The 27,908-nt window shown below is 46.9% G+C and overlaps 1 protein-coding gene across 1 annotated transcript in view; it reads right to left on the reverse strand.

The window, feature by feature from the left end:
- Window positions 1–27,908, reverse strand: part of GNPTAB (N-acetylglucosamine-1-phosphate transferase subunits alpha and beta) — a 154,978-nt gene that overhangs the window by 111,251 nt on the left and 15,819 nt on the right. Inside the window, exons 2-7 of the mRNA XM_075344708.1 lie at window positions 27,796–27,881; window positions 20,632–20,751; window positions 20,358–20,399; window positions 16,602–16,810; window positions 12,530–12,594; window positions 10,330–10,464 (exon numbers count right to left, since the gene is read on the reverse strand). Coding sequence (XP_075200823.1) covers window positions 10,330–10,464; window positions 12,530–12,594; window positions 16,602–16,810; window positions 20,358–20,399; window positions 20,632–20,751; window positions 27,796–27,881 — 657 coding nt within the window. The remainder of the gene's footprint in view (window positions 1–10,329; window positions 10,465–12,529; window positions 12,595–16,601; window positions 16,811–20,357; window positions 20,400–20,631; window positions 20,752–27,795; window positions 27,882–27,908) is intronic.

Raw genomic sequence — 27,908 nt, forward strand, 5'->3', positions numbered from 1 at the left:
AATGAACTGTTTTGAATTTACCAAATGGCTGCAATGAAGCAAAAAGTGAAAAATTTAAAAGGGGTCTGAATACTTTCCGTACCCACTGTAATATATATATATATATATATACACAGATGTACACAGACTTGTTACTATATACAGTCAGGGCCAGAAATATTTGGACAGTGACACAAGTTTTGTTATTTTAGCTGTTTACAAAAACATGTTCAGAAATACAATTATATATATAATATGGGCTGAAAGTGCACACTCCCAGCTACAATATGAGAGTTTTCACATCCAAATCGGAGAAAGGGTTTAGGAATCATAGCTCTGTAATGCATAGCCTCCTCTTTTTAAAGGGACCAAAAGTAATTGGACAAGGGACTCTAAGGGCTGCAATTAACTCTGAAGGCGTCTCCCTCGTTAACCTGTAATCAATGAAGTAGTTAAAAGGTCTGGGGTTGATTACAGGTGTGTGGTTTTGCATTTGGAAGCTGTTGCTGTGACCAGACAACATGCGGTCTAAGGAACTCTCAATTGAGGTGAAGCAGAACATCCTGAGGCTGAAAAAAAAGGAAAAAATCCATCAGAGAGATAGCAGACATGCTTGGAGTAGCAAAATCAACAGTCGGGTACATTCTGAGAAAAAAGGAATTGACTGGTCAGCTTGGGAACTCAAAAAGGCCTGGGCGTCCACGGATGACAACAGTGGTGGATGATCGCCGCATACTTTCTTTGGTGAAGAAGAACCCGTTCACAACATCAACTGAAGTCCAGAACACTCTCAGTGAAGTAGGTGTATCTGTCTCTAAGTCAACAGTAAAGAGAAGACTCCATGAAAGTAAATACAAAGGGTTCACATCTAGATGCAAACCATTCATCAATTCCAAAAATAGACAGGCCAGAGTTAAATTTGCTGAAAAACACCTCATGAAGCCAGCTCAGTTCTGGAAAAGTATTCTATGGACAGATGAGACAAAGATCAACCTGTACCAGAATGATGGGAAGAAAAAAGTTTGGAGAAGAAAGGGAACGGCACATGATCCAAGGCACACCACATCCTCTGTAAAACATGGTGGAGGCAACGTGATGGCATGGGCATGCATGGCTTTCAATGGCACTGGGTCACTTGTGTTTATTGATGACATAACAGCAGACAAGAGTAGCCGGATGAATTCTGAAGTGTACAGGGATATACTTTCAGCCCAGATTCAGCCAAATGCTGCAAAGTTGATCGGACGGCGCTTCATAGTACAGATGGACAATGACCCCAAGCATACAGCCAAAGCTACCCAGGAGTTCATGAGTGCAAAAAAGTGGAGCATTCTGCAATGGCCAAGTCAATCACCAGATCTTAACCCAATTGAGCATGCATTTCACTTGCTCAAATCCAGACTTAAGACGGAAAGACCCACAAACAAGCAAGACCTGAAGGCTGCGGCTGTAAAGGCCTGGCAAAGCATTAAGAAGGAGGAAACCCAGCGTTTGGTGATGTCCATGGGTTCCAGACTTAAGGCAGTGATTGCCTCCAAAGGATTTGCAACAAAATATTGAAAATAAAAATATTTTGTTTGGGTTTGGTTTATTTGTCCAATTACTTTTGACCTCCTAAAATGTGGAGTGTTTGTAAAGAAATGTGTACAATTCCTACAATTTCTATCAGATATTTTTGTTCAAACCTTCAAATTAAATGTTACAATCTGCACTTGAATTCTGTTGTAGAGATTTCATTTCAAATCCAATGTGGTGGCATGCAGAGCCCAACTCGCTAAAATTGTGTCACTGTCCAAATATTTCTGGACCTAACTGTAATATATATATATATATATATATATATATATATATATATATATATATATAAATAAAATGTGTGTCGTAGGACGCCACCGTTCCGTTACTGTGGGCTTGCACGGAGAGCCCACATTCATCCTTGCACATGTCTGCTGATCTGATATCAGCAGACATGTGCGGCTAACAGGCACAGGTGGATCGGAGATCCACCTGTGCCTGTTATTCCCTTAGATCGCGCTGTTCAAATGTGACATCGCGATCTAACGCGCTCCAGCGGGGATAGCGCTGTTGCAATCACGGGGCACCAATGGGTTACCATGACAGCGCGGGGTCAGCTGATGACCCCTGTTGCTGTCATGACTCACTTTCTGTGAATGCTGAAGCATAGCTCTGATCAACAGCAGCGATCAGACATTACAAGTCCCCTAAAGGCCCCTTTACACACTGAGACTTTCAGCGATCCCACCAGCGATCCCAACCTGATAGGGATCGCTAGTAAGTTGCTAGGAGGTTGCTGGTGAGAGGTCACACAGTCAGACGCTCCAGCGATCCCACCAGCAACCTGACATGGCAGGGATCGCTGGAGCATCGCTACAGGGGTTGCTGGTGAGCGGTCACCAGCAACCAGTGACCAGCCCCCAGCCAGCAGCGACGCACTGAAGCGATGCTGCGCTTGGTAACTAAGGTAAATATCGGGTAACCAACCCGATATTTACCTTGGTTACCAGCGCACGCAGCTACACATGCAGAGAGCAGGGAGCAGCGCACACTGCTTAGCGCTGGCTCCCTGCTGTCCTAGCTACAGTACACATCGGGTTAATTACCCGATGTGAGCTGTAGCTACATGTGCAGAGAGCAGGGAGCCGTGCACACCGCTTAGCGCTGGCTCCCTGCTCTCCTAGTTACAGCACACATCGGGTTAATTACCCGATGTGTACTCTGCTACACGTGCAAGGAGCAGGAGCCGGCACTGACAGTGAGAGCGGCGGAGGCTGGTAACGAAGGTAAATATCGGGTAACCAAGGACAGGGCTTCTTGGTTACCTGATGTTTACCGTGGTTACCAGTGTCCGCAGAAGCCGGCTCCTGCTGCCTGCACATTTAAGTCCCCTTTACACACTGAGACTTTCTTAGCTTCTAGCGATCATGCTGCACAGCGGGAAACAAAGGACCAAAGAATGGTCCTGAACGATTTGTAGCGATCAGCAACTTCACAGCAGGGGCCAGGTCGCTGATGTGTTTCACACACTGCAATGTCGCTGGGGAGGTCGCTATTACGTCACAAAACCGGTGACGTTACAGCAATGTCGTTTGCGATGTTACAGTGTGTAAAGCCACTCTTAGGGGACTGGTAAAAACCATAAAAAAAGTAAAAAAACAAACTAAATAAAAAAAAAGAAGGGACTTTTGTTTACTTACCGTAAATTCCTTTTCTTCTAGCTCCAATTGGGAGACCCAGACAAATGGGTGTATAGGCTATGCCTCCGGAGGCCGCACAAAGTATTACACTAAAAGTGTAAAGCCCCTCCCCTTCTGCCTATACACCCCCCATGCTCCCACGGGCTCCTCAGTTTTGGTGCAAAAGCAAGAAGGAGGAAAAAATTATAAACTGGTTTAAAGTAAATTCAATCCGAAGGAATATCGGAGAACTGAAACCATTCAACATGAACAACATGTGTACACAAAAAAACAGGGGCGGGTGCTGGGTCTCCCAATTGGAGCTAGAAGAAAAGGAATTTACGGTAAGTAAACAAAATTCCCTTCTTCTTTGTCGCTCCATTGGGAGACCCAGACAAATGGGACGTCCAAAAGCAGTCCCTGGGTGGGTAAAATAATACCTCGTAATAGAGCCGTAAAACGGCCCCTTCCTACAGGTGGGCAACCGCCGCCTGAAGGACTCGTCTACCTAGGCTGGCATCCGCCGAAGCATAGGTATGCACCTGATAGTGTTTCGTGAAAGTGTGCAGGCTCGACCAGGTAGCCGCCTGACACACCTGCTGAGCCGCAGCCTGGTGCCTCAAAGCCCAGGACGCACCCACAGCTCTGGTAGAATGGGCCTTCAGCCCTGAGGGAACCGGAAGCCCAGCAGAACGGTAAGCTTCGAGAATTGGTTCCTTGATCCACCGAGCCAGGGTTGATTTGGAAGCCTGTGACCCTTTACGCTGGCCAACGACAAGGACAAAGAGTGCATCTGAGCGGCGCAGGGGCGCCGTACGAGAAATGTAGAGTCTGAGTGCTCTCACCAGATCTAACAAGTGCAAATCCTTTTCACATTGGTGAACTGGATGAGGAGAAAAAGAGGGTAAGGAGATATCCTGATTGAGATGAAAGGGGGATACCACCTTAGGGAGGAATTCCGGAACCGGACGCAGAACCACCTTGTCCTGGTGAAACACCAGGAAAGGGGCTTTGCACGACAACGCTGCTAGCTCAGACACTCTCCGAAGTGAAGTGACTGCTACTAGGAAAACCACTTTCTGCGAAAGGCGTGAGAGAGAAATATCTCTCATTGGCTCGAATGGTGGTTTCTGAAGAACCATCAGCACCCTGTTCAGATCCCAGGGTTCTAACGGACGCTTGTAAGGAGGGACGATGTGACAAACCCCCTGCAGGAACGTGCGTACCTGTGGAAGTCTGGCTAGGCGCTTCTGGAAAAACACAGAGAGCGCTGAGACTTGTCCCTTAAGGGAGCCGAGCGACAAACCCTTTTCCAGTCCAGATTGAAGGAAGGACAGAAAAGTGGGCAAAGCAAATGGCCAGGGAGAAAAACCCTGAGCAGAGCACCACGACAGGAAAATTTTCCACGTCCTGTGGTAGATCTTGGCGGACGTTGGTTTCCTAGCCTGTCTCATAGTGGCAATGACCTCTTGAGATAATCCTGAAGACGCTAGGATCCAGGACTCAATGGCCACACAGTCAGGTTGAGGGCCGCAGAATTCAGATGGAAAAACGGCCCTTGAGACAGCAAGTCTGGTCGGTCTGGTAGTGCCCACGGTTGGCCGACCGTGAGATGCCACAGATCCGGGTACCACGACCTCCTCGGCCAGTCTGGAGCGACGAGGATGACGCGGCGGCAGTCGGCCCTGATCTTGCGTAACACTCTGGGCAACAGTGCCAGCGGAGGAAACACATAAGGGAGCTGAAACTGCGACCAATCCTGAACTAAGGCGTCTGCCGCCAGAGCTCTGGGATCTTGAGACCGTGCCATGAACGTCGGTACCTTGTTGTTGTGCCGGGACGCCATTAGGTCGACGTCCGGCATGCCCCAACGGCAACATATCTCCTGAAACACGTCCGGGTGAAGGGACCATTCCCCTGCGTCCATGCCCTGGCGACTGAGAAAGTCTGCTTCCCAGTTTTCTACGCCCGGGATGTGTACTGCGGATATGGTGGAGGCTGTGGCTTCCATCCACAGTAGAATCCGCCGGACTTCCTGGAAGGCTTGACGACTGCGTGTCCCGCCTTGGTGGTTGATGTATGCCACCGCTGTGGAGTTGTCCGACTGAATTCGGATCTGCTTGCCTTCCAGCCACTGCTGGAACGCTTTTAGGGCCAGATACACTGCCCTGATCTCCAGAACATTGATCTGAAGCGAGGACTCTTGCTGAGTCCACGTACCCTGAGCCCTGTGGTGGAGAAAAACTGCTCCCCACCCTGACAGACTCGCGTCCGTCGTGACCACCGCCCAGGATGGGGGTAGGAAGGATTTCCCCTTCGATAAAGAAGTGGGAAGAAGCCACCACCGAAGGGAAGCTTTGATTGCCTGAGAGAGGGAGACGTTCCTGTCGAGGGACGTCGGTTTCCTGTCCCATTTGCGTAGGATGTCCCATTGAAGAGGACGCAGGTGAAACTGCGCGAAAGGGACTGCCTCCATTGCTGCCACCATCTTCCCCAGGAAGTGCATGAGGCGCCTCAAGGGGTGTGACTGACCTTGAAGGAGAGATTGCACCCCCGTCTGTAGTGAACGCTGCTTGTTCAGCGGAAGCTTCACTATCGCTGAGAGGGTATGAAACTCCATGCCAAGATATGTCAGCGATTGGGCCGGTGTCAGATTTGACTTCGGAAAATTGATGATCCACCCGAAACTCTGGAGAGTCTCCAGAGTAGCGTCGAGGCTGTGCTGGCATGCCTCTTGGGAGGGAGCCTTGACCAGCAGATCGTCTAAGTAAGGGATCACCGAGTGACCCTGGCCGTGGAGGACCGCGACTACTGTAGCCATGACCTTGGTGAAAACCCGGGGGGCTGTCGCCAGGCCGAACGGCAGTGCCACGAACTGGAGATGTTCGTCTCCTATGGCGAAGCGCAGGAAGCGCTGATGCTCTGGAGCAATCGGAACGTGAAGATAAGCATCTTTGATATCGATCGATGCAAGGAAATCTCCTTGGGACATTGAGGCGATGACGGAGCGGAGGGATTCCATCCGGAACCGCCTGGTCTTTACGTGTTTGTTGAGCAGTTTTAGGTCCAGGACAGGACGGAAAGACCCGTCCTTCTTTGGAACCACAAACAGGTTGGAGTAAAAACCGTGACCCTGTTGCTGAAGAGGCACAGGGATCACCACTCCTTCTACCTTCAGAGTTTCCAACGCCTGCAGAAGAGCATCGGCTCGCTCGGGAGGCGGAGATGTTCTGAAGAATCGAGTCGGAGGACGAGAGCTGAACTCTATCCTGTAACCGTGAGACAGAATGTCTCTCACCCATCGGTCTTTTACCTGTGGCAGCCATGTGTCGCAAAAGCGGGAGAGCCTGCCACCGACCGAGGATGCGGTGTGAGGAGGCCGAAAGTCATGAGGAAGCCGCCTTGGTAGCGGCACCTCCGGCGGTCTTTTTAGGGCGTGACTTAGACCGCCATGAGTCGGAGTTCCTCTGATCCTTCTGAGGCCCCTTGGACGAGGAGAATTGGGCTCTGCCCGTACCCCGAAAGGACCGAAACCTCGACTGTCCCCTCCTCTGTTGTGGTAATTTTGGTTTGGCCTGGGGTAAGGAAGTTTCCTTTCCCTTGGATTGTTTTATGATTTCATCCAATCTCTCACCAAACAAACGGTCGCCAGAAAATGGCAAACCGATTAAGCACTTTTTGGCAATCGAATCTGCCTTCCATTCCCGTAGCCACAAGGCCCTGCGTAATGCCACCGAATTGTCGGCTGCAACCGCCGTACGGCTCGCAGAGTCCAGGATAGCATTAATAGCGTAGGACGCAAATGCCGACGTTTGAGAGGTTATGGAAGCCACTTGCGGCGCAGACGTACGTGTGAGTGCGTCAATTTGGGCTTGACCCGCTGAGATAGCTTGGAGTGCCCATACTGCTGCGAATGCTGGAGAGAAAGACGCGCCGATAGCCTCATAGATGGATTTCAACCAGAGCTCCATCTGTCTGGCAGTGGCATCCTTGAGTGAAGCCCCATCTTCAACTGCAACTATGGATCTAGCCGCCAGTCTGGAGATTGGAGGGTCCACCTTGGGACACTGAGTCCAGCCCTTGACCACGTCAGGGGGGAAGGGATAACGTGTATCCTTAAGGCGCTTGGAAAAACGCTTATCTGGACAAACTCGGTGTTTCTGGACTGCGTCTCTGAAGTCGGAGTGATCCAGAAACATACTCGCTGTACGCTTGGGGAACCTGAAACGGAACTTCTCCTGCTGAGAAGCTGACTCCTCTGCTGGAGGAGCTGAGGGAGAAATATCCAACATCTTATTTATGGACGCAATAAGATCATTCACTATGGCGTCCCCATCAGGAGTATCAAGGTTGAGAGCGGCCTCAGGATCAGAATCCTGATAAGCTACCTCCGCTTCATCATACAGAGAGTCATCCCTCTGAGACCCTGAACAATGTGATGAGGTCGAGGGGATTTCCAAGCGAGCTCGCTTAGGCGGTCTGGGACTGCGGTCCGTGTCAGAGACCTCACCCTGGGATCTATGAGACACCCCGGGGAGACATTGTTGTTCCAACTGAGGGGGACTAGGGGGCAGTGATTCCACAGTGCCCATGGTCTGAGATACCGGTCTGGACTGCAAAGCTTCTAGTATTTTAGCCATAGTCTCAGAAAGTCTGTCAGTAAAAACTGCAAACTCCGTCCCTGTCACCTGGACAGTGTTAGCTGGTTGTTCCCCCTGGGCCCCCCTTAGCAGAGGCTCCGGCTGAGTAAGTGCCACAGGGGCCGAACAGTGCATACAATGAGGGTCAGTGGAACCTGCCGGTAGCGAGGTTGTACATGCGGCGCAGGCAGCATAGTAAGCCTGTGTTTTGGCACCCCTGCTTCTTGTGGGCGCCATATTGTTGTCTCCTTTGAGCAACACAACAGGGTATATAGCCAGAAATCAACTGTGCCCATACAGTGTAAAGTATAGCCTGTAAACATATAAACTATAATCACACTTCTGCACAATTGGGGCCAGCACCTCAGGTGCTGCTTACCGCCCGCTTAAAGCGGTTGTGTGGCCACCAGAATCCCTGCCTGGGTCCCCCAGAGTTTGTCTCCCCTCTGCAGCGTCCTAGGAGCTGACAGGAATGGCTGCCGGCGTCCTGAGGAGAGGAGGGAGCCGTGGGCGTGACCCAGAAAGTGCGGGAGCTGGTGCCTCACTGTGCACAGTGAGGGGGGTGGAGTATGTAAAACATGCTCCAGCCCTCAGTGCTGCCGTGCTGTACAGCGTCCCGCCCTTCCCCTGACTGGCAGGGCTGGGGGCGGGAAGAGAAAGAGACTTGGCCCAAAAGCCGGGGACTCGAGTTATAAGCGCGGCCGCCGTAAAAGCGCGGCCGACGCAGAGTCCCCGGCGCACTAACAGTCCCAGCCGCGCCTCAGTAAAAACAATGGCAGCGGCGGTCAGCGCGGTAGTCCCCATACACAAATACACTCAGCGACGCTGCAGTGTATAATGGCACAAACGCGGTCAGCGCCGCGGTCCCCGGTGCACTAGCACACCCAGCAATGCTGGAGTGTTGCTGTGCGCGGTCCCCACGGGGACACAGAGTACCTTAAAGTAGCAGGGCCATGTCCCTGAACGATACCCGGCTCCTATCCAGCAGGCTCCTCAGGAGTTGTGGATGAAGCACGGTCTCAGTGCCTGGAGACCGATAGGATCCCACTGCACCCAGAGCCCTAAGGGGGATGGGGAAGGAAAACAGCATGTGGGCTCCAGCCTCCGTACCCGCAATGGATACCTCAACCTTAACAACACCGCCGACAAGAGTGGGGTGAGAAGGGAGCATGCTGGGGGCCCTATATGGGCCCACTTTTCTTCCATCCGACATAGTCAGCAGCTGCTGCTGACCAATCTGTGGAGCTGTGCGTGCATGTCTGCCTCCTTCGCACAAAGCAAAAAAACTGAGGAGCCCGTGGGAGCACGGGGGGTGTATAGGCAGAAGGGGAGGGGCTTTACACTTTTAGTTTTATAATTTGTGCGGCCTCCGGAGGCATAGCCTATACACCCATTTGTCTGGGTCTCCCAATGGAGCGACAAAGAAAAAGTGTTTTCAAAACTTTTAAAAAGTAGAAAAAAAAAAACCAAAAGTTCATATCACCCCCTTTTTGCCCCATTGAAAAATATATCAATGAAAAATACACATATTTGGTATCACCGCACTCAGATATGCCCGATCTATCAAAATATAAAATTAATTCATATGATTATTAAAGAGCGTAGAGAGAGAAACATTCCAAAAGCCAAAATTAGGTTGTTTTGGTTGCAGCAACATTGCATTAAAATGCAAAACAGGTGATCAATACATCGCATCTACCCCAAAATGGTATAATTAAAATTGACAGCTGAGGATGCAAAAAATAAGCCATCACTGAACCCCAGATCCTGAAAAATTAACAATGTTACAGGTCTCGAAAAATGGTGACAAAAGCACAATTTTTTTTTTTACCAGCTTCTGAATATTTTTCCACCACTTAGATAAAAGTGAAACTGTACATGTTTGCTGTTTACGAACTCATACTGACCTGGGGGAATGATAATACCAGGGAAGTTTTACCAAATAGTGAACATGGCAAATAAAAAAAAAAACAATCCTGCAATTGCATTTTTTTTTTTTGCAATTTCACTGCACTTTGGTAAAATGAATGGTGTCACTCAAAAGTACAACTCATCCCACAAAAACTAATCTCTATATGGTTATAGTAAAGTTATGGCTCTTGGAAGAAGGAGAGGAAAAACACGAAAATGGAAAATTGCCGTGGGCTGCAGGGGTTAAAGGAAAAAAGTCTATGGGGTACTTTGCATGTTGCGACATTGCTACTGCGATATCGTCGGGGTCAAATTGAAAGTGACGCACATCCGGCGCCGGTAACGACATCGCAACGTGTAAAGCCTAGAAGCACCGATAAAGGATCGCAAAAGCGTCGAAAATCGGTGATCTGTGTAGTATCGGTCATTTCCATAATTTCGCTCCAGCGGCAGGTACGATGTTGTTCCTCATTCCTGCGGCAGCACACATTGCTACAATTGGCTAGCGATGTCGCAGCGTGCAAAGGGCCCCTTACTTTACAAGTTATTTCTAACTCACTGTAGTAAATGCCAAGTGGCACAGAATAGCAGAATACATTTCTTACCCGTTTAATCTTAGAGGACAGATTTTCTGGTAGTTTTGATTTCAGTTGATTTGTATCTTTGAATGATGATGAAAATCCACTAAGGAAAACCAGATCTTGTACGAGTACTAACCCTGGAGAATCTTTGTCAGTGGTCTGTAAAAAGAAAGCAAAATGTCAACCGGTATACTGTATAAATATAGTTTATAATAGAAAATTGAAAAACATCACAATAACAAAAGAAGGTTTAGTCTAAAGGCCGCTTTACACGCTGTGATATCGGTAACGATATCGCTAGCGTGGGTACCCGCCCCCATCTGTTGTGCGACACGGGAAAATCGCTGCCCGTGCCGCACAACATCGCCCAGACCCGTCACACTACTTACCTACCCGGCGACGTCGCTGTGACCGGCGAACCGCCTCCTTTCTAAGGGGGCGGTTCGTTCAGCGTCACAGCGACGTCACAGCTGCGTTACTGCACCGCCGCCCAATAGAAGCGGAGGGGCGGAGATGAGCGGGACGTAACATCCCGCCCACCTCCTTCCTTCCGCATAGCGGCCGGGCGGCAAGGAGAGGTTCCTCGTTCCTGCGGCGTCACACGGAGCGATGTGTGCTGCCGCAGGAACGAGGAACAACTTCGTTACTGCTGCAGTAACGATTTTTGAGAATGGACTCTCATGTCACCGATGAGCGATTTTGCACGTTTTTGCAACGATGCAAAATCGCTCATAGGTGTCACACGCAATGGCATCGCTAATGCGGCCGGATGTGTGTCACCAATTCCGTGACCCCAACGAGTTCGCATTAGCGATGTCGTAGCGTGTAAAGCCCCCTTAATAGTTTTAAGGTTTAAAACAGACAACTCCTTTCGAGTTCAACCTATAACCTAACATGTGGATCCAGAGGAAGGCAAAAACTCCATGGCACAGATGCAAATAGCCCCATATAAGTGGAAAAATTCCTTCCCGTCATCACATCCGACAATCAGACTAGTTTCTTGGATCAACGTCCCATCACAGTATGTAATATCCGTATCTTGTAATATTATATTTTTTATGTTTGGCTACCATTACACACTAAGAAACATATTTTTTTTTGTCTTTTTACGTAAAAAAGTTTTTGCACTGAAATATTTTGAGAGATTTTTTTTAATGTATTCCTTCTGTAAGAGTCATCTGAGAGCGTGTTTTTTTGCGGGACGAGTTGACTTTTTATTGGTACCATTTTCAGGTACATAACATTTATTGATCGCTTTCTATTCTGATTTTTAGAAAGCAGAATGACTTTTTTATGTTTTGCACAATAAAAACTATTTTACAGAATGTACAGTGATCACTGCATGGTTTCTGCATCACTATATTCTGAGAGCTATAACTTTTCTGTTTTACTGTTGATGGAGCTCATTTGGTGGCTTATTTTCTGTGAGACTAGATGAAGTTTTCAGCGATAACATTTTATTTCCACATTTTTTTTATCGTATTTTATTACACTTTTTGTTTGTCGGTTTGTCGGAAAAAGCATAGTTTTTTGCCACGTTTTAATCATTTTTTATGGTGTTCATTGAAAGGGTTAAATTGTGTTTTATAGGTCGGGTTATTCCAGACATGGTGATACCAAATATGTGTGCATTTGTATATTTGTGTGTTTACATAAATATTTGTATTTATTAGTAAACTTTATACATATTTTATTTTTTTATCCAATTGTTTGTTTACTTGTACTACTCTTTTTAATTAGTCCCTCTATGGGACTTTAAGTTTCATTATTCGGATTGCTGATACAATGCATTACCATTAGAGTTGAGCGGACTGTAAATAATCCGGGTCCGGTGGATCACCGGCGGGTTGACAAAGAGGTCCGGATCCAATCCGGAATCCGGCCCCATATATGTCAATGTGGAGCGGAATCCGGGATGAGAGAGAGAGAGAGAGAGAGAGAGAGAGAGAGAGAGAGAAAGAGAGAAAGAGAGAAAGAGAGAAAGAGAGAAAGAGAGAAAAAAAAATGGATCCGGATCGTGCACCCAGAATCCCGTGTCCGGGTCGGATCTGCCGCTCAAACCGCGCGGATCCGGATTTTGCCGGTCCGGGTCCGCTCAACACCAATTACCATGCACCAGCATGGCAAAGCATTATACCCGTCAGTGCTCCACCTACAGAATCCTCGTAGACCTCGTAGATGTATTGTCTTCATACATATGGTCACCGCTCTGAAATATACCTACCATATAAGCTCGCCAAATCGTTTCCTTTCTGGCTTCAAACAGCGCATTCACTTGTGCAGTTTCGGCTGGAAGGAAGACCATAAAATAATGTAAGCTCCATGCCACACATAAAAATTAAATTAGTGGATGTTGAAGATCTTCAGAAACCTTCAAAATGTTGTAAAAGAAATCCCTCATCCATTTTCATCATACAGTTAAGGCCACGCCTCACTAAGCGACATCGCTAGCGACATCGCTGCTGAGTCACGGTTTTGGTGACGCAACAGCGATATTGCTAACTACATCGCTGTGTGTGACATCCAGCAACGACCTGGCCCCTGCTGTGAGGTCGCCGGTCGTTGCTGAATGTCCTGGACCATTTTCTTCAAAGGCGATGTCCTGCTGGGCAGGACACATCGCTGTGTTTGACACTGTGTGACAGGGTCACAGTGACTGCTGAGATCGTTATACAGGTCGCTACTGCAACCTGTATCGTTCCTGCATCGCTGGTAAGATCTGACTGTGTGACATCTCACCTGCGACCTCCCAGCGACTTACCAGCGATCGTTATCAGGTCGCATCGTTTTCGGGATCGCTGGTAAGTCGCTAAATGTGACAGGTGCTTTAAGTATCAGGACTTGCGTGTAAAGTCTCACCACACGTCCCCAGAAGATATCAAGCAGAAAATCTAACAATGAAGAACTACTGCTTTATTTCATTTATAGCTCCTTAAAAGCAGGTGAAGAGACATTAAATTCAATTTCTCTTACAGTAAAAGCCTTATTTAATACCGTTGTATTTTTAGGTCAAACATTCTGCACCGATTAATTTTTAAAAATCTCTTCATAGCTTACGGTGCATTGTTGTGGATCCCCTGCTTCTTTCACAGTTAAAGTCAAAACAATCAGAACAATACAAAGCACACACTTCCTCCTGTATGCTGCAGAACAAGCGCAACGTTACATGTTGTTCACGGAAATTAACGTGATTATATAATATATGCCGGATTGAGCTGGTCTCCACCCTGGCTAATACATGTACTCAGGTATCCAAATGGATTAGGCTGTGAGACAACACCTTCAAATTATACAATGTTGCTAGTCAGCAGCAATTCTGTAAAAAGGAAAAGATAGGACTCGTGTAGGAAAGGTACCAAAGCTACACAGATCTGCAATTGTGGACAGTTTATTAAATGTACCGTCACACATAACAAGATCGCTAGCGAGATCGCAGCTGAGTCCCGGTTTCTGTAGGTCCAGTCACACTAAGCAACTTACCAGCGATCCCAACAACGATAGGGATCGCTGGTAAGTTGCTAGGAGGTTGCTGGTGAGATGTCACACTGTGACGCTCCAGCGATCCCACCAGCAACCTGACCTGGCAGGGATCGCTGGAGCTTGGCTACACGAGTTGCTGGTGAGCTCACCAGCAACCAGTGACCAGCCCCCAGCGCCGCGTGGAAGATGCTGCGCTTGGTAACTAAGGTAAATATCAGGTAACCAACCCGATATTTACCTTGGTTACCAGCGCACGGAGCTACACGTGCAGAGAGCAGGGAGCAGCGCACACTGAGCGCTGGCTCCCTGCTCTCCTAGTTACAGCACACATCGGGTTAATTACCCGATGTGTGCTGCAGCTACATGTGCACAGAGCAGGGAGCAGCGCACAATGCTTAGCGCTGGCTCCTTGCTCTCCTAGCTACAGCACACATCGGGTTAATGAACCCGATGTGTCCTGCAGCTACATGTGCACAGAGCAGGAGCCGGCACTGACAGTGAGAGCGGCGGAGGCTGGTAACAAAGGTAAATATCGGGTAACCAAGGACAGGGCTTCTTGGTTACCCGATGTTTACTGTGGTTACCAGCCTCCGCAGAAGCCGGCTCCTGCTGCCTGCACATTTAGTTGTTGCTGTCTTGCTGTCATACACAGCGATCTGTGCTTCACAGCGGGACAGCAACAACTAAAAAATGGCCCAGGACATTCAGCAACAACCAACGACCTCACAGCAGGGGCAGGGTTGTTGCTGGATGTCACACACAGCAACATCGCTAGCAACGTCACAAAAGTTGTTCGTTAGCAGCGATGTTGCTAGCGATGTTGCTTAGTGTGACGGGGCCTTGTGACGCAGTAGTGATCCCGTTAGCGATCTCGTTATGTGTGACACCTACCAGCGATCAGGCCCCTGCTGTGAGATCGCTAGTCGTTGCAGAATGGTCCAGGCCAATTTCTTCAAAGGCGATGTCTTGCTGGGCAGGACACATCGCTGTGTTTGACACTGTGTGACAGGGTCACAGAGACTGCTGAGATCATTATACAGGTCGCTACTGCGACCTGTATTGTTTCTGCATCGCTGGTAAGATCTGACTGTGTGACATCTCACCAGCGACCTCCCAACGACTTACCTGCGATCCTTATCAGGTCACCTCGTTTTCGGGATCGTTGGTAAGTCGTTGTGTGTGACTGGGCCTTTAGACCTTTCAGTGACTTGTTTAAGTGCGTACGATCTATTCTTGATGGACTGAGCGTTTCCTGAGACTGGTTATGCTCCTCTACCCACGTAGGCTGATATGCATTTTCTACATGCCACTTGATTCTATATCTTGAGACATGTAATTATTCATGGTGTTTAATACTGTTCTATTGCAACCATATTTATACATCTGATTTTTCTATTTTTTTTTTTTACAGTCCAATGAAGGGTTATTCACCCAAAACGTTAGGTAATACAGTACTCACCACAGTGTAATCAGTGCATATGAAATACTGTCATTAATTCCTATCTGAAACATCTCAGACGTGTCCAATTACTTCACTCTGCCTACATGCAGGAACATGGTCAGCATTGGCCAGGGGAGAAAGCAAAATAGAGTACACCGACAGGACAATATCAGATCACAGTTGATTCAGAGGTAAAACGCTGTTTTGAACAGGCAGCAAAATGTTGTATCTCACAGAAAGATTCAGCTGTGATCCCATGCTGTAATGCCTTTATACTTTTTTAATTCCTTCCCTCCCCAGGAGCTGTGGTATGATCAGACCCTATCCATGTACGGTCAGATATGGCCATTACACTGTACATAGCAGGGGCACATATATAAGATTATCTCAGTACAGGAACATTTTTTTTAAACACATCTAATTGTGAAACTTATTATTATTCCAAAATTTATAGATTAAAATGTACTTTGTTCATGGTACAACCCTTTTAAGACAGTTACTGAACTGTGCTCATAGTTAAAGTGTGACTTCTTAAACTAATTACATTTTATTCCACATGTCCCAAATAGCAAACCAAATGAACATTAGTTTACAAAAAGAATACATGCAACTAAATTAAACAAGAAGGGTTTAAAGGGAACCTGTCACCAGATTTGTGGCCTATAATCTGCGGCCACCACCAGTGAGCTCTTATATACAGCATTCTAACATACTGTATATGAGAGCCCAGGCCATTGTGTGGAACATAAAAATCACTTTATAATACACACCTAGGAGGTCGCTCCTGTGCAGACGGGTCAAATAGTGTCTCCGTTGTCCGGTACCAGCGCCTCCTCTTTCAGCCATCTTTGTCCTCTTGCTTCTGAAGCCGGGGTGCATGACGCCTCCTACGTCATGCACATAGGCTGGCATTGCGGTCCTGCGCAGGTTCACTTTGATCTGCCCTGAGCGGGGCAGATCAAAGTATTGTAGTGCGCCTACGCAGGACTTCAATGCCAGCTAATGTGCATGACATAGGATGCTTCATGCACCCCGGCTTCAGAAGCAAGAGGACAAAGATGGCCGAAAGAGGAGGCACCGCACCCGGAGAACAGAGACACCCTTCTGACCAGTCTGCACCGAATTGACCGTTTAGGTGAGTATTATAAAGTGATTTTTACGTTTTACACAGCGACCTGGGCTCCTATATACAGCATGTTAGAATGCTCTATATAAGAGCTCACTGGTGGTGGCTGCAGCTTATAGTCACCAAATCTGGTGACAGGGTCCCTTTAAGTGCGACATTACATACCAGGTTTACAAATACATGTTGGGTGCCACTGGTTTCTGTTTACCCAATAAATGTCAAATTAAGTACTTTCAATAAAATGCTTACCATCCTGCTGAGATTCAAAAACAATTACGGTCACATTAGTTGACGGGTTCTTGGGTTTTGCAACATGAAATAATGATACGGCAGCATGATAGTATGGCATAGTTGACAAGTCTTTAACAGTGGTGTTGGCAGGAAGGGCTGGGTCTAACACAATCATTGGGACACGGATGCAATGTGTAAGGAGACACTCCAGCATCTTGTCACTGGAACTGGAAGACATGAAAGACATTCATTCTTTTGCATGTTTTTTTAATCTTTATCAAAAAATAAAATTAAAAATCTTCCTATTTTCACTTCGGCCATGGGCTGTTTTAGGGGTACTTCTCACATGGCGAGATCGCTGCTGAGATCACTGCTGAGTCACGGTTTTTGTGACGCACCAGTGACCTCATTAGCGATCTCGCTGTGTGTGACACTGAGCAGCGATCTGGCCCCTGCTGTGAGATCGCTGCTCATTACACACAGTGCTGGTTCATTTTTTGGACGTTGCTCTCCCGCTGTGAAGCACACATCGCTGTGTTTAGCAGCGAGGGAGCAACGATCTGAATGTGCAGGGAGCAGGAGCCGGCTTCTGGCAGCCTGTGGTAAGCTGTAACCAAGGTAAATATCGGGTAACCAAGCGAAGCCCTTTGCTTGGTTACTTGATATTTACCTTGGTTACTAGCGTCCGCCGCTCTCAGGCTGCCAGTGCCTGCTCCCTGCACAAGTAGCCGGAGTACACATCGGGTAAATAAGCAAAGCGGTTTGCTTATTAACCCGATGTGTACTCCAGATAGGAGTGCAGGGAGCCAGCGCTAAGCAGTGTGCGCTGGTAACCAAGGTAAATATTGGGTAACCAAGCGCTTGGTTACCCGATATTTACCTTAGTTACCAAGCGCAGCATCGCTTCCACGCGTCACTGGGGGCTGGTCACTGGTGAGATCTGCCTGATTGACAGCTCACCAGCGACCATGTAGCGACGCACCAGCGATCCTGACCAGGTCAGATCGCTGTTGGGATCACTGGAGCGTCAATAAAGTGTGAAGGTACCCATAGACTCTGAATTGCTACCCTTTAAGGAGCCTTTTGTTTTAACAGTGAAGGCCACATTACAATATCTGGTAACACCTTTATACACAGCTGATAACACACGATCCATCAATCACAATGACCTTTGCATAGGCTCAGACACCTCAATTTAAAAAATAAGCCTTGTGGCTATGTACATGTGTTTTTCCTGAAACAAACAGGAATTATTAGTCTAAAAAACAAAAAAAACAATAAGCAAATGTGAAAACTGAAGATTTGTATCCAGTTTTTCATTTTTAATAAAAATTGTGCTATCTAGAAAAAAAATGAAAAGTTTTTTAAAAAAAATACATTTAATACAAAAATTAATTTAATCAAATGTCATGTTCTGTAGCTTTCCTTTTAAAGGGAACCTGTCACCACTTTTTTGGCCTATAAGCTGCGGCCACCACCACCGGGCTCTTATATACAGCATTCTAACATGCTGTATATAAGAGCCCAGGCCGCTGTGAGAACATAAAAAACACTTTATAATACTTACCTAACGGTCGCGCGGTTGCCAATATGGGCATCTCCGTTCTTCGGTGCCAGCGCCTCCTCTTTCGGCCATCTTCGTCCTCTTTCTGAAGCCTGGGTGCATGACGCGGCTGCGTCATACACACTTGCCGGTCCTGCGTAGGCGCACTACCATACTTTGATCTGCCCTGCTCAGAGCAGATCAAAGTGTGCCTGCACAGGACCTGAATGCCGGCAAGTGTGGATGACGTCGGACGCGTCATGAACCGCAGCTAGAGAAGAACAAAGATGGCCAAAAGAGGTGGCGCCGGCACCGGACCACGGAGACGCCCATATGGCCAACCGTGCGACCGTTAGGTAAGCATTATAAAGTGTTTTTTATGTTCTCACAGTGGCCTGGGCTCTTATATACAGCATGTTAGAATGCTGTATATAAGAACCCAGTGGTGGTGGCCGCAGCTTATACGCTAAAAAAGTGGTGACAGGTTCCCTTTAAACTTGGTTAAAATGTAGCTTGTTTTCCCGCAAGAATTTTAAATGTGGCACTGGAAGTAAAAGTTGTAAGAATTATTGGCCCTGAAGCTTAGGTAACAGCACAATGCTGGAAGCCTTACCAGCACAGCTCTGGTTACCCATACCACTGACCAATTCAAATGTCAACGGGGCCAATACATCAAGACTGGAATTTTATAGGCCCTTTTAATGCAGAATGTGAATTTGGTGCATCTTTAAGCTGTCATATGATGAAAAGTAGATGTACTCCAGTACATTTCTGCTATAATTTATGCCGCTCTTGTGGCTGCCTTTTTTAAAAAAAAAAAGTTGGTGAAGCGGGAATACAAATCCCAAAATTGCTACCTTTTTGTGCAACACGTAGTTGCTTTTGAGGATAGGTGTAACTTAGGCTGGTTTCACACTACGGTTTTTTAACTGCGACACAAAATGATTTTTTTGCCGCAAAACCGGGTCCTGTGTTTTGAAAGTGCAACGCATGCAACCGCAATTGTTATTTTACCGGATCTTGGATGCAGCGGGACACAGAATTTATCATCCGACACTGGAGTCAGATGAACTCCTGATCTCACCGCCTGCACACGCTGCGATGGATACAGGTTAACAGTAGTCACTGCCTGCTGCCGATCACGTGTGGCAGTGTGCGGGCTGTGTGGTCAGGAGTTCAGCTGAGTTCAGATCACTTGTTTTATGTCCCCCTGCATCCATCGCAGCGTGTGCGGGATGTGAGGTCAGCTGAGTTCGGTCGGCACTGGAGTCAGCTGATCTGAACTCAGCTAAACTACTGACCGCATAGCTAGCAGAAGAAGTAATCAGATCAGCTGGATCGTGCTCGATGGGCGAAGCCCATATCGTTTTTGGTTTTTTTTTTAATTCATTAAAAAATAAAATAAAAACAAAATGCATTTGCAATGGAATCGCAGTATCATGCGGCCGCATGCGGTTGCGTGCGGCACACACTGGATCCATTGCTTTGCTGTATTTTACCTTTTTTCAAAAATGTTACTTGCAATGTTTTTGTCCTCGGGCATGTCAATGGATCCGTTAGATTGCGACGGTACCTGCAATATCTTTCAATGGGCGCTGGATCCCTCTGCACTCTACACCGGAAGTCGCCATATCCTGATAGGCACAGGATCCTGTTGTCTGTACTGAGCAACGCATTTGTAATGGATCCGGCTTTGCGCCAAAAGATCCATTTGTGCCGTAGTTAAAAAACCGTAGTGTGAAACCAGCCTTCGTGCATACCTTACATGTACTGTATTCGTATTATTGCTTTGTTCGTGAGTAAGGCTATGTGCCCACGTGTTGGCTCTGCACCGCAGCGTATAAGGTCCACTTCAGAGCGCAGCTGAAAAGCTCCGTTCTGAAGCGCCTGATGCCTGCAGAATTCGTGCGCTCTGCATGCTGCCTCTCCCTATAGACAGCATGCAAAGCACACAAAAGAAGTAACATGTCACTTCTTACAACGCAGCGATTTGGCAGCAGCCGAACCGCTGCGTTCTAATACGCCACGGGGGCATGGGTTAGGCACAATCTTCATAGATTATGCTGGGGACGCATGCAGTTACGCTGCGGTGCAGAACGCAGCGCAACTGCATGAAAATACGCTACGTGGGCACATAGCCTAATGGCAATACAGATTGTTCATAAATACATAAAAGTAACAATTTAGACAACAAGTAGGTATCAAAATCAATACAACTCATACATATTTACCTTCTCTTTGTTGGTTCTGTCCTGTTACTTCCAATAAGCTCCCTAAACAGAGATGATGAAAACATGAATAATTTGCACACAGAATAGATATGTCACAAATGTTATTTAAGCTAAAAGAACACTAGAAAGAAATATGTAAATTAAAGCAAGCCAGTTACATGTACAATGCAGTATCAAGCAATACACCTACATTTTCTATACAATATCATTTCTTACTAATCAATCAAAACAATAAATCTGGATATCTGTTATTAAGTTATTGCTTAGAAGGTACCTCAAAGCCCTTTGCTCTTCTTCCATTTGTTCTCGGACATCTCGAAGCTGCTTTACAAGCTCTGGATCGGTGCCATTAACCCAGGTATATACAACATCTATGGGCATGGGGAGACACAGCCTGTATGAAATCCACCCAAACATAAAAAGGGTAAATGAATGATCAGAAACTATTTAAAAGATGAAAGTATTATTCAATATCTCTCCTAAGGAGCAAAGTAAAATCAAGAAAATGATGAGCATCATTGGTAGAAGTAACCACTTGTACCACAATGTAAATGTACATTGGAGGATGGTGCAGTACAGGAATTGTGCCATGTCATCTCCAGCAGGAGCCGGCTATAAGGGTACTTTCACACTTGCGTTTTTTTCCTTCCGTCACAATCCACCCTTTTGGAAAACAGCGGAATCCGTTAACGGATTTCGCTGTTTCGCATAGACTTGTATGGATGATGGATTGTGCCAAAAGTACCTGTGTTGCTTCCGCTGGGCGATGCTGCGTTGCTTCCGCCGGGCGGAAGGAATGCAGCATGTAACGTTTTTTTTGAGCAGCGGAATCCTTAGGATTTCACCGCGCATGCTCTCTCTGGCTTCCTGCACCCGTAACCAGGGTACACATCGGGTAACCAAGCAAAGTGCTTTGCCTAGTTACCCGATATTTACCCTGGCTACGAGTCCAAGGAGCCAGTGCTAAGCAGTGTACGCTGGTAACCAAGGTAAATATCGGGTAACCAAGAAAAGTGCTTTGCCTAGTTACCAGATATTTACCCTGGCTACGAGTGCAAGGAGCCACTGCTAAGCGGTGTACACTGGTAACCAAGGTAAATATCGGATAACCAAGCAAAGTGCTTTGCTTAGTTACCCGATATTTACCCTGGCTACGAGTGCAAGGAGCCAATGCTAAGCGGTGTACGCTGGTAACCAAGGTAAATATTGGTTAACCAAGAAAAGTGCTTTGCTTAGTTACCCAATATTTACCCTGTCTACATGTGCAGGGAGCCCGACACTTCCCCACTTGGCTCCGCCCGCTCCCGCACTCCACTTCGCATGTACACACACGCAGACGTACACACACACACACACACACGTACAAACACACTGACCTGTCCTCAGCGCCATGGCCGCGCTCGGCTCCACCCACCCCGCACTCCACCCCCCGCCCCCACACATTCTCGGCAGCCGAACGATCAGCTGATCACCCAGCGACCGGCTGCTGTGAGCGATCAGCTGATCACCCGGCGACCGGCTGCTGTGAGCGATCAGCTGAGCGGTCAGCAGCCGGGTGATCAGCTGATCGTTCACAATAGTCTGCCGCCGGTAACTGTAAAAAAAAAAAAAAAAAACCCGATTCCGTTGTTTTGTACGATCCGTTGCAACCGTCACACAACGCACTGCAATGGATGCCGTTCAACGCAAGTGTGAAACTAGCCTAATAAATAACGGGGGTTTCACAGCACAAGCTAGAATCATACACCCAAATTATAAATTGGATCCCAGTGAATGGCCAGAAGGACCGTTTTTATTCATGCCATGGTCAAATGGCACTAATAAAACCTACATTTTTTTTTAAAAATAAAACTACACAAACCTCAGGAGACAGAATAATAAATTACTCAGCATTGAAATTGCAACACCAAGAAGTAAAAGTTGTGGACTTTAACTGAGCTGAGATCTCAATGTGCGTATGCGCCGCCACAATTATCTTTTTATTGAAGACTATCGGGAGGTCAATCTTGTACAAGCATCGGTGGTGGCGCCCATGAGAAGAAGTTTCAAACAGGATACAGGTCACTCACAAAGCAGTGACCTGTCGCACAGACACCAGATGCAGGTGCAGGAGCTGGGGCAGAAGCCAAAGACCCTAATCACAGTCCCACCCCTGTGCACCTAAATCTTAGTACCCGAAAATTTCAAATGCTAATTAAAGAAGAACCACAAAGTGGATCTCTTCACTAAATATATCCATTTAATCTGTATAACAGCACAACTATGGCCATAACTTTACTTTAATATGTAAAATCATACGGACTAGTTCTCTTTAAATAAATGTCCACAGGTTACTTCTGTGAAAAAGCAGCAGTCCTGAAAATTTCCAACATTGCAAAACAGCTCCAGCTCCAATACCTAGTCAATGATTTCTCTAGGTAAGTTTGAATATCAGACTAACTTCGGATAAAGCAATTTCTTTATGTGCAAAAGATAGACTCTGAGACCAGTGCCATACTGTGCAAACAAAACACTGGCTCCCTAATTACAGGAACTTCAACTGACTTACCAAAATCACAAATGTTAACAAAAAAGGCCTCTGTTCACACTACCATCAGCCTCCATCAACCGTTCCGGATTCCCCTACATGTATCCATGGGACCCCCCACCCCGCTTATCTCAACCCTGCACCATGATGCCCACTTGTTGTTGAGGGGGTGAAATGCAAGTAAGGATGCTAGTTCCAGATCAGTGGTCAATCTGGTCTTTCGCTAATAGTAGCGCTATTTTGTTATCTTTGTAATGTGGGAGTGATTGCGGTTTTGCCTTGATATTTTGGACAACTTCATTTACTAATTAGTAATTACACCAGAGTTTTTCACACTATTTATTGGACGGTTGTCCTGTTGTACAGAGTGCTTTACCTGTACTCGCTGTATATATCAGACAGCTGTGGCTATTGGTCACTGTATATTGAAATGTGTTATACAGTATGAGTCAAACGTTGGCGCACATCTGTTTATGCAATTCTTGGAATGTGCACACGGTAGATTCAAACTCAAGGCAGTAAATCACGATGGAACGCATAGGGAAACAAGGAGTAAAAAAACACGTGGAATAAAACAAAAAAACAGAACAGTGTAAGGCTAGGTTCACATTTCTGTTGTTTTACATCAGTCACATGCGTTGCTTGCCACTTGTGACTGATGCGTTGTACAACGGGTGACAAGAATTGGAATTCATTGTCATGAGAAAGCGTATTCCGTTGTAAAACGAGAGAGAACGATCAGCTCATCGTTCACAATAGCCGGCCGCCGGCTTTTGAGAGCGATCAGCTGATCTCCCGGCCGCCGGCTTTTGAGAGCGATCAGCTGATCTCCCGGCCGCCGGCTTTTGAGAGCGATCAGCTGATCACCCGGCCGCCGGCTTTTGAGAGCGATCAGCTGATCACCTGGCCGCCAGCTTTTGAGAGAGAGCAGCTGATCTCCCGGCTGCCAGCTTTTGAGAGCGATCAGATGATCTACCAGCGGCCAGCTATTGTGAACGATCAGCTGATCGCTCTCATTAGCCGGCTTCCGGGTGATCAGCTGATCGCTCTCAAAAGCCGGCGGCCAGGAGATCAGCTGATCGCTCTCAAAAGCCGGCGGCCGGGAGATCAGCTGATCGCTCTCAAAAGCCGGCGGCCAGGAGATCAGCTGATCGCCGGCGGCCGGGAGATCAGCTGATCGCTCACAGAAGCCGGCTGCCGGGCCGATCAGCTGATCGTTCGGCCGCCGAGAGAGAGCATGCTCAGCGAAATCAAAAGGATTCCGCTACTCAAAAAACGTTACATGCTGCGTTCCTGCCGCCCGACAGTCAGTCGTTCCACGACTGATCAGTCGGGCGGCAGATGCATCGCAAGGGCATCAGTCACAATCCGGCGCTCATATAAGTCTATGGGAAACAACGGAATCCGCCAAACGGATTGCGTTGTTTATCAGAGCGGCAGATTGTGACTGATTATAAACAACGGATATGTGAACATAGCCTTAATGTTACATTTCTCAAAGTAACTCTCTTCTGCTTTGATGACAGCTTTACACCCCCTTGGCATTCTCTCAAGCAGCTTCACCAGGTAGTCACCTGGAATGGCTTCCAATAATTTTAAAAGAGTTTCTAGAGGTGCTGAGCATTTGTTGGCTGCTTTACCTTTACTTTGCAAACCAACTCATCCCAAACCATCTCAATTGAGTTGAGATCGGGTGTTTGTGGAGGCCATGTCATCTGACGCAGCACTACATCCTTCTCCTTTTTGGTCAGTACTGTATTTATATATCCTGGAACGGTGTTTTCTGTCATAGTCCTATTGCAACACAAACGATGGTTCTACTAAGTGCAAACTAGATAGACTGGCATGTTATTGCAGAATGCTGTGATATCCATGCTGAGTAAGTGGGCCTTGAATTTGGAATAATCAATAACAGTGTTACCAGCAAAGCACTCCATTACCATCCCACCTTCACCTCCAAGCTTCTTGGTTGGCAGAACACATGTAGAAACCATCCGATCATCTATTCTGACTCTCAAAAAGATGTTGGTTGGCAGTAAAAATAAAAATTTTAACTCATCAGATCACAGTACAGCATTCCACTGATCCAATGCCCAGTCCTTGTATTGCTTGGCTATAACAAATCTCTTCTACTTTGCAGTCCTCAGTAATAACCTAAGTGCAACAATCCAACCATAAAGGCTAGCTTCTTGTAGCCTTAGATGTGTCTACAAATTGATGTTTATGCATAATTTATTAGGTGTGTTGTCTGAAATACTGTTAATTGGAGGTTTCTAAGGCTAATAACTTAGGTGAATGTAATCCTCTACAACAAAGGTAATTCTTGGTCTTCTTTTCCTGAGATGGTCCTCATGAGAACTAGTTTTCTCATAGCGATTGATGGTTATCATGACTGGAGTTCTATGCAAATAGAATCTCAGAGGGAATAAGACTTGAACTCCAGTGCCACCTATGAGATATTGCAATCCTAAAAGTCAAAATTGACCCTTTAGCAAAACTTGCCACATGATCAAAGCCATACCATACTTTCCATCTGTAGACACGTGTTTCAGGGTTTTCTCCATGTTGACTTTTAGGATTGCCATGTCCAAAAGGTGGCACTAGAGTTGAAATCCTTTTCCTCACTGAAAAGGATACCGTATTTTTCAGATTGTAAGATGCACTTTTTTCCCCCGAAAACTTGGGGTAAAATGGGGGTGCGTCTTACAAAATGGATATGGCTTACCAGGGCAGCGGTGGTGGAGAGGGGGTCATAGGAAGCAGGGTCGGCGATACTGAGGGCTCAGAGGAGCAATGGAGTGGCTCATAAGGGTCACAGGATGGGCTCAGTGGTATTGCGGCGGCAAGTGCCATTGATCTCCAGAGGGCTGCGGTGGTGTCCCTGCAGTGGAGGGACTCAGGAGGGTCACAGGACGAGGTGTCTCGGCGGCGGGGGCATTGAGCTGACTGCGAGCTTCATTGAATAGCCTGTGATTAATGCGATGGACTTCAAGAAAATTGCCGTGTAGTGCTAGCTGCGCACGCGTCACCTCCGCGGTCATTTTCTTGAAGTCCATCTTGTCAACTGCAGGCAATTAAACAGAGCCCGCAGTCAGATCAATGGCACCCGCTGCTGAGACACCCCGTCTTGTGACCCTCCACTGCAGTGACACCGTCGGTAGATCAATGATGCCCGCCAGAGCAACACCCCCGCAGGCAGCCGGCAGATCAATGGCGCCCGCCACCGCAACACCACCGAGCCCACAGTATCGCAGACCCTCCTGAGTCGCAACACCCCCTCATCTGAGCCTGCAGCATCGGTCTGCCTCCTGTGACTTTATTGAGCCGCTCCACCACCGCTGCTCCCCCTGGTGAGCATTAGGATTAAGATGCACTAGGATTGTAAGACGGACCCTCATTTTAACATTAAAAATTATTTTTTCCTATTTTCCTCCTCTAAATTTGGGATGCGTCTTATAATCCGATGTGTCTTATAAAACTTCAAATACGGTAAATATATTAAAATTCCCAGTAAAACACTGAATGGCCTACAAGTCTATATATCCCAACTTAAGGCATAAAGGCCCCGTTACACGCAACGACATATCTAACGATATGTCGTCGGGGTCACGGATTCCGTGACGCACAACCGGCGTCGTTAGCGACGTCATTGCATATAACAGCTACGAGCGAGTGTTAACGATCAAAAATACTCACCTAATCGTTGATTGTTGACACGTAGTTCATTTTCAAAATCTCGTTGGTCGTTGTGAACGTAGGTTGTTCGTCGTTCCTGAGGCAGCACACATCGCTACGTGTGACACCCCGGGAACGACGAACAACAGCTTACCTGCATCCTCCAGGAACGAGGTGGGCATGTCGTTAATAAGGCTGGTCACCGCCCCTCCGCTTCTATTGGTCGGCCGCTGTGTGACGTCGCTGTGACGGCGCACGAACCTCCCCCTTAAAGAAGAGGTTGTTCGCCGCCCACAGCGACATCGCTAGGAAGGTAAGTACGTGTGACGGGTGTTAGCGATATTGTGCGCCACGGGCAGCGATTTGCCCGTAACGCACAAACGACGGGAGCGGGTGCTTTCACGAGCGACATTGCTAGCGATGTCGCTGTGTGTAAAGCCCCCTTAAGACTTCAATGCGCTACCAATTTTCCCAGTTGACTGTACTTAATGTCTTAAAGTAATGATGGGCTGTTGTTTCTCTTTATTTCGCGGAGTGGTTCTAGCCATACGCTTAGAACAGATGTGGAATAGAGCTTAGTATTGTATGGGACTATATACCAACACTGTCTCTACAAAACATATCTGTCTGATAGTTACAAACATTTTTGAAGGCCATTTATTCCACAAAAGAATTCCTATACCTGATCATTGTAAGCCATTCTTGATAACTAATGAATCTGCTTGAGAAAATGCTAAGGGGCGGAAAGCTGTCAGAGTAAAAGGGGGGCACTCTGAGGAATCGAAGAGTCAATACCTTCTGGTTTGTTTCATATGTGTTTCTTTACCCCTTCTTCCTTCATGGTTTTGCTTCCTTCAGCCTGGATCTACAATGTGCACATTCCAATAACAACAAAGAAAACCATTGCATGAACACGTCTAAACTTTTGATAGTATCTTATTATTGATGATTTACCAATAATAGATGATCAGTATCATATTGTTAGGGGTCCAACACTAGACATTAATAGTTGTGTCCAAACGTTTGCCCAATGTGACTTGTATTAAGCACCACAGGATCCGGCACCGCTCTTTTCATGTATTGTACTCTCTTCTGTTTTATTCACAGTAGACAAGTTCTCAATTGAGAATTTCTACAAATATATATTGTTTCTGAATGGCTTTTTTTTAAGGTAATTTCTTTGTGGGGGTTTTTTTTTTACTTTCAAAGTGCAATTTTAGCTCAAATCCACATTACCTGTTTTGAAATGACTTTCCAGCAATGTTGTCCCGGTAAGTATCAAACAAAACATGATACTGATCTCGACTCCACTCCAGAACCACCTGAGACAAAAATGTTAGACTTGTGAG

This window comes from Anomaloglossus baeobatrachus, chromosome 4 (assembly GCF_048569485.1).
Source record: "Anomaloglossus baeobatrachus isolate aAnoBae1 chromosome 4, aAnoBae1.hap1, whole genome shotgun sequence".
Taxonomy (NCBI): domain Eukaryota; kingdom Metazoa; phylum Chordata; class Amphibia; order Anura; family Aromobatidae; genus Anomaloglossus; species Anomaloglossus baeobatrachus.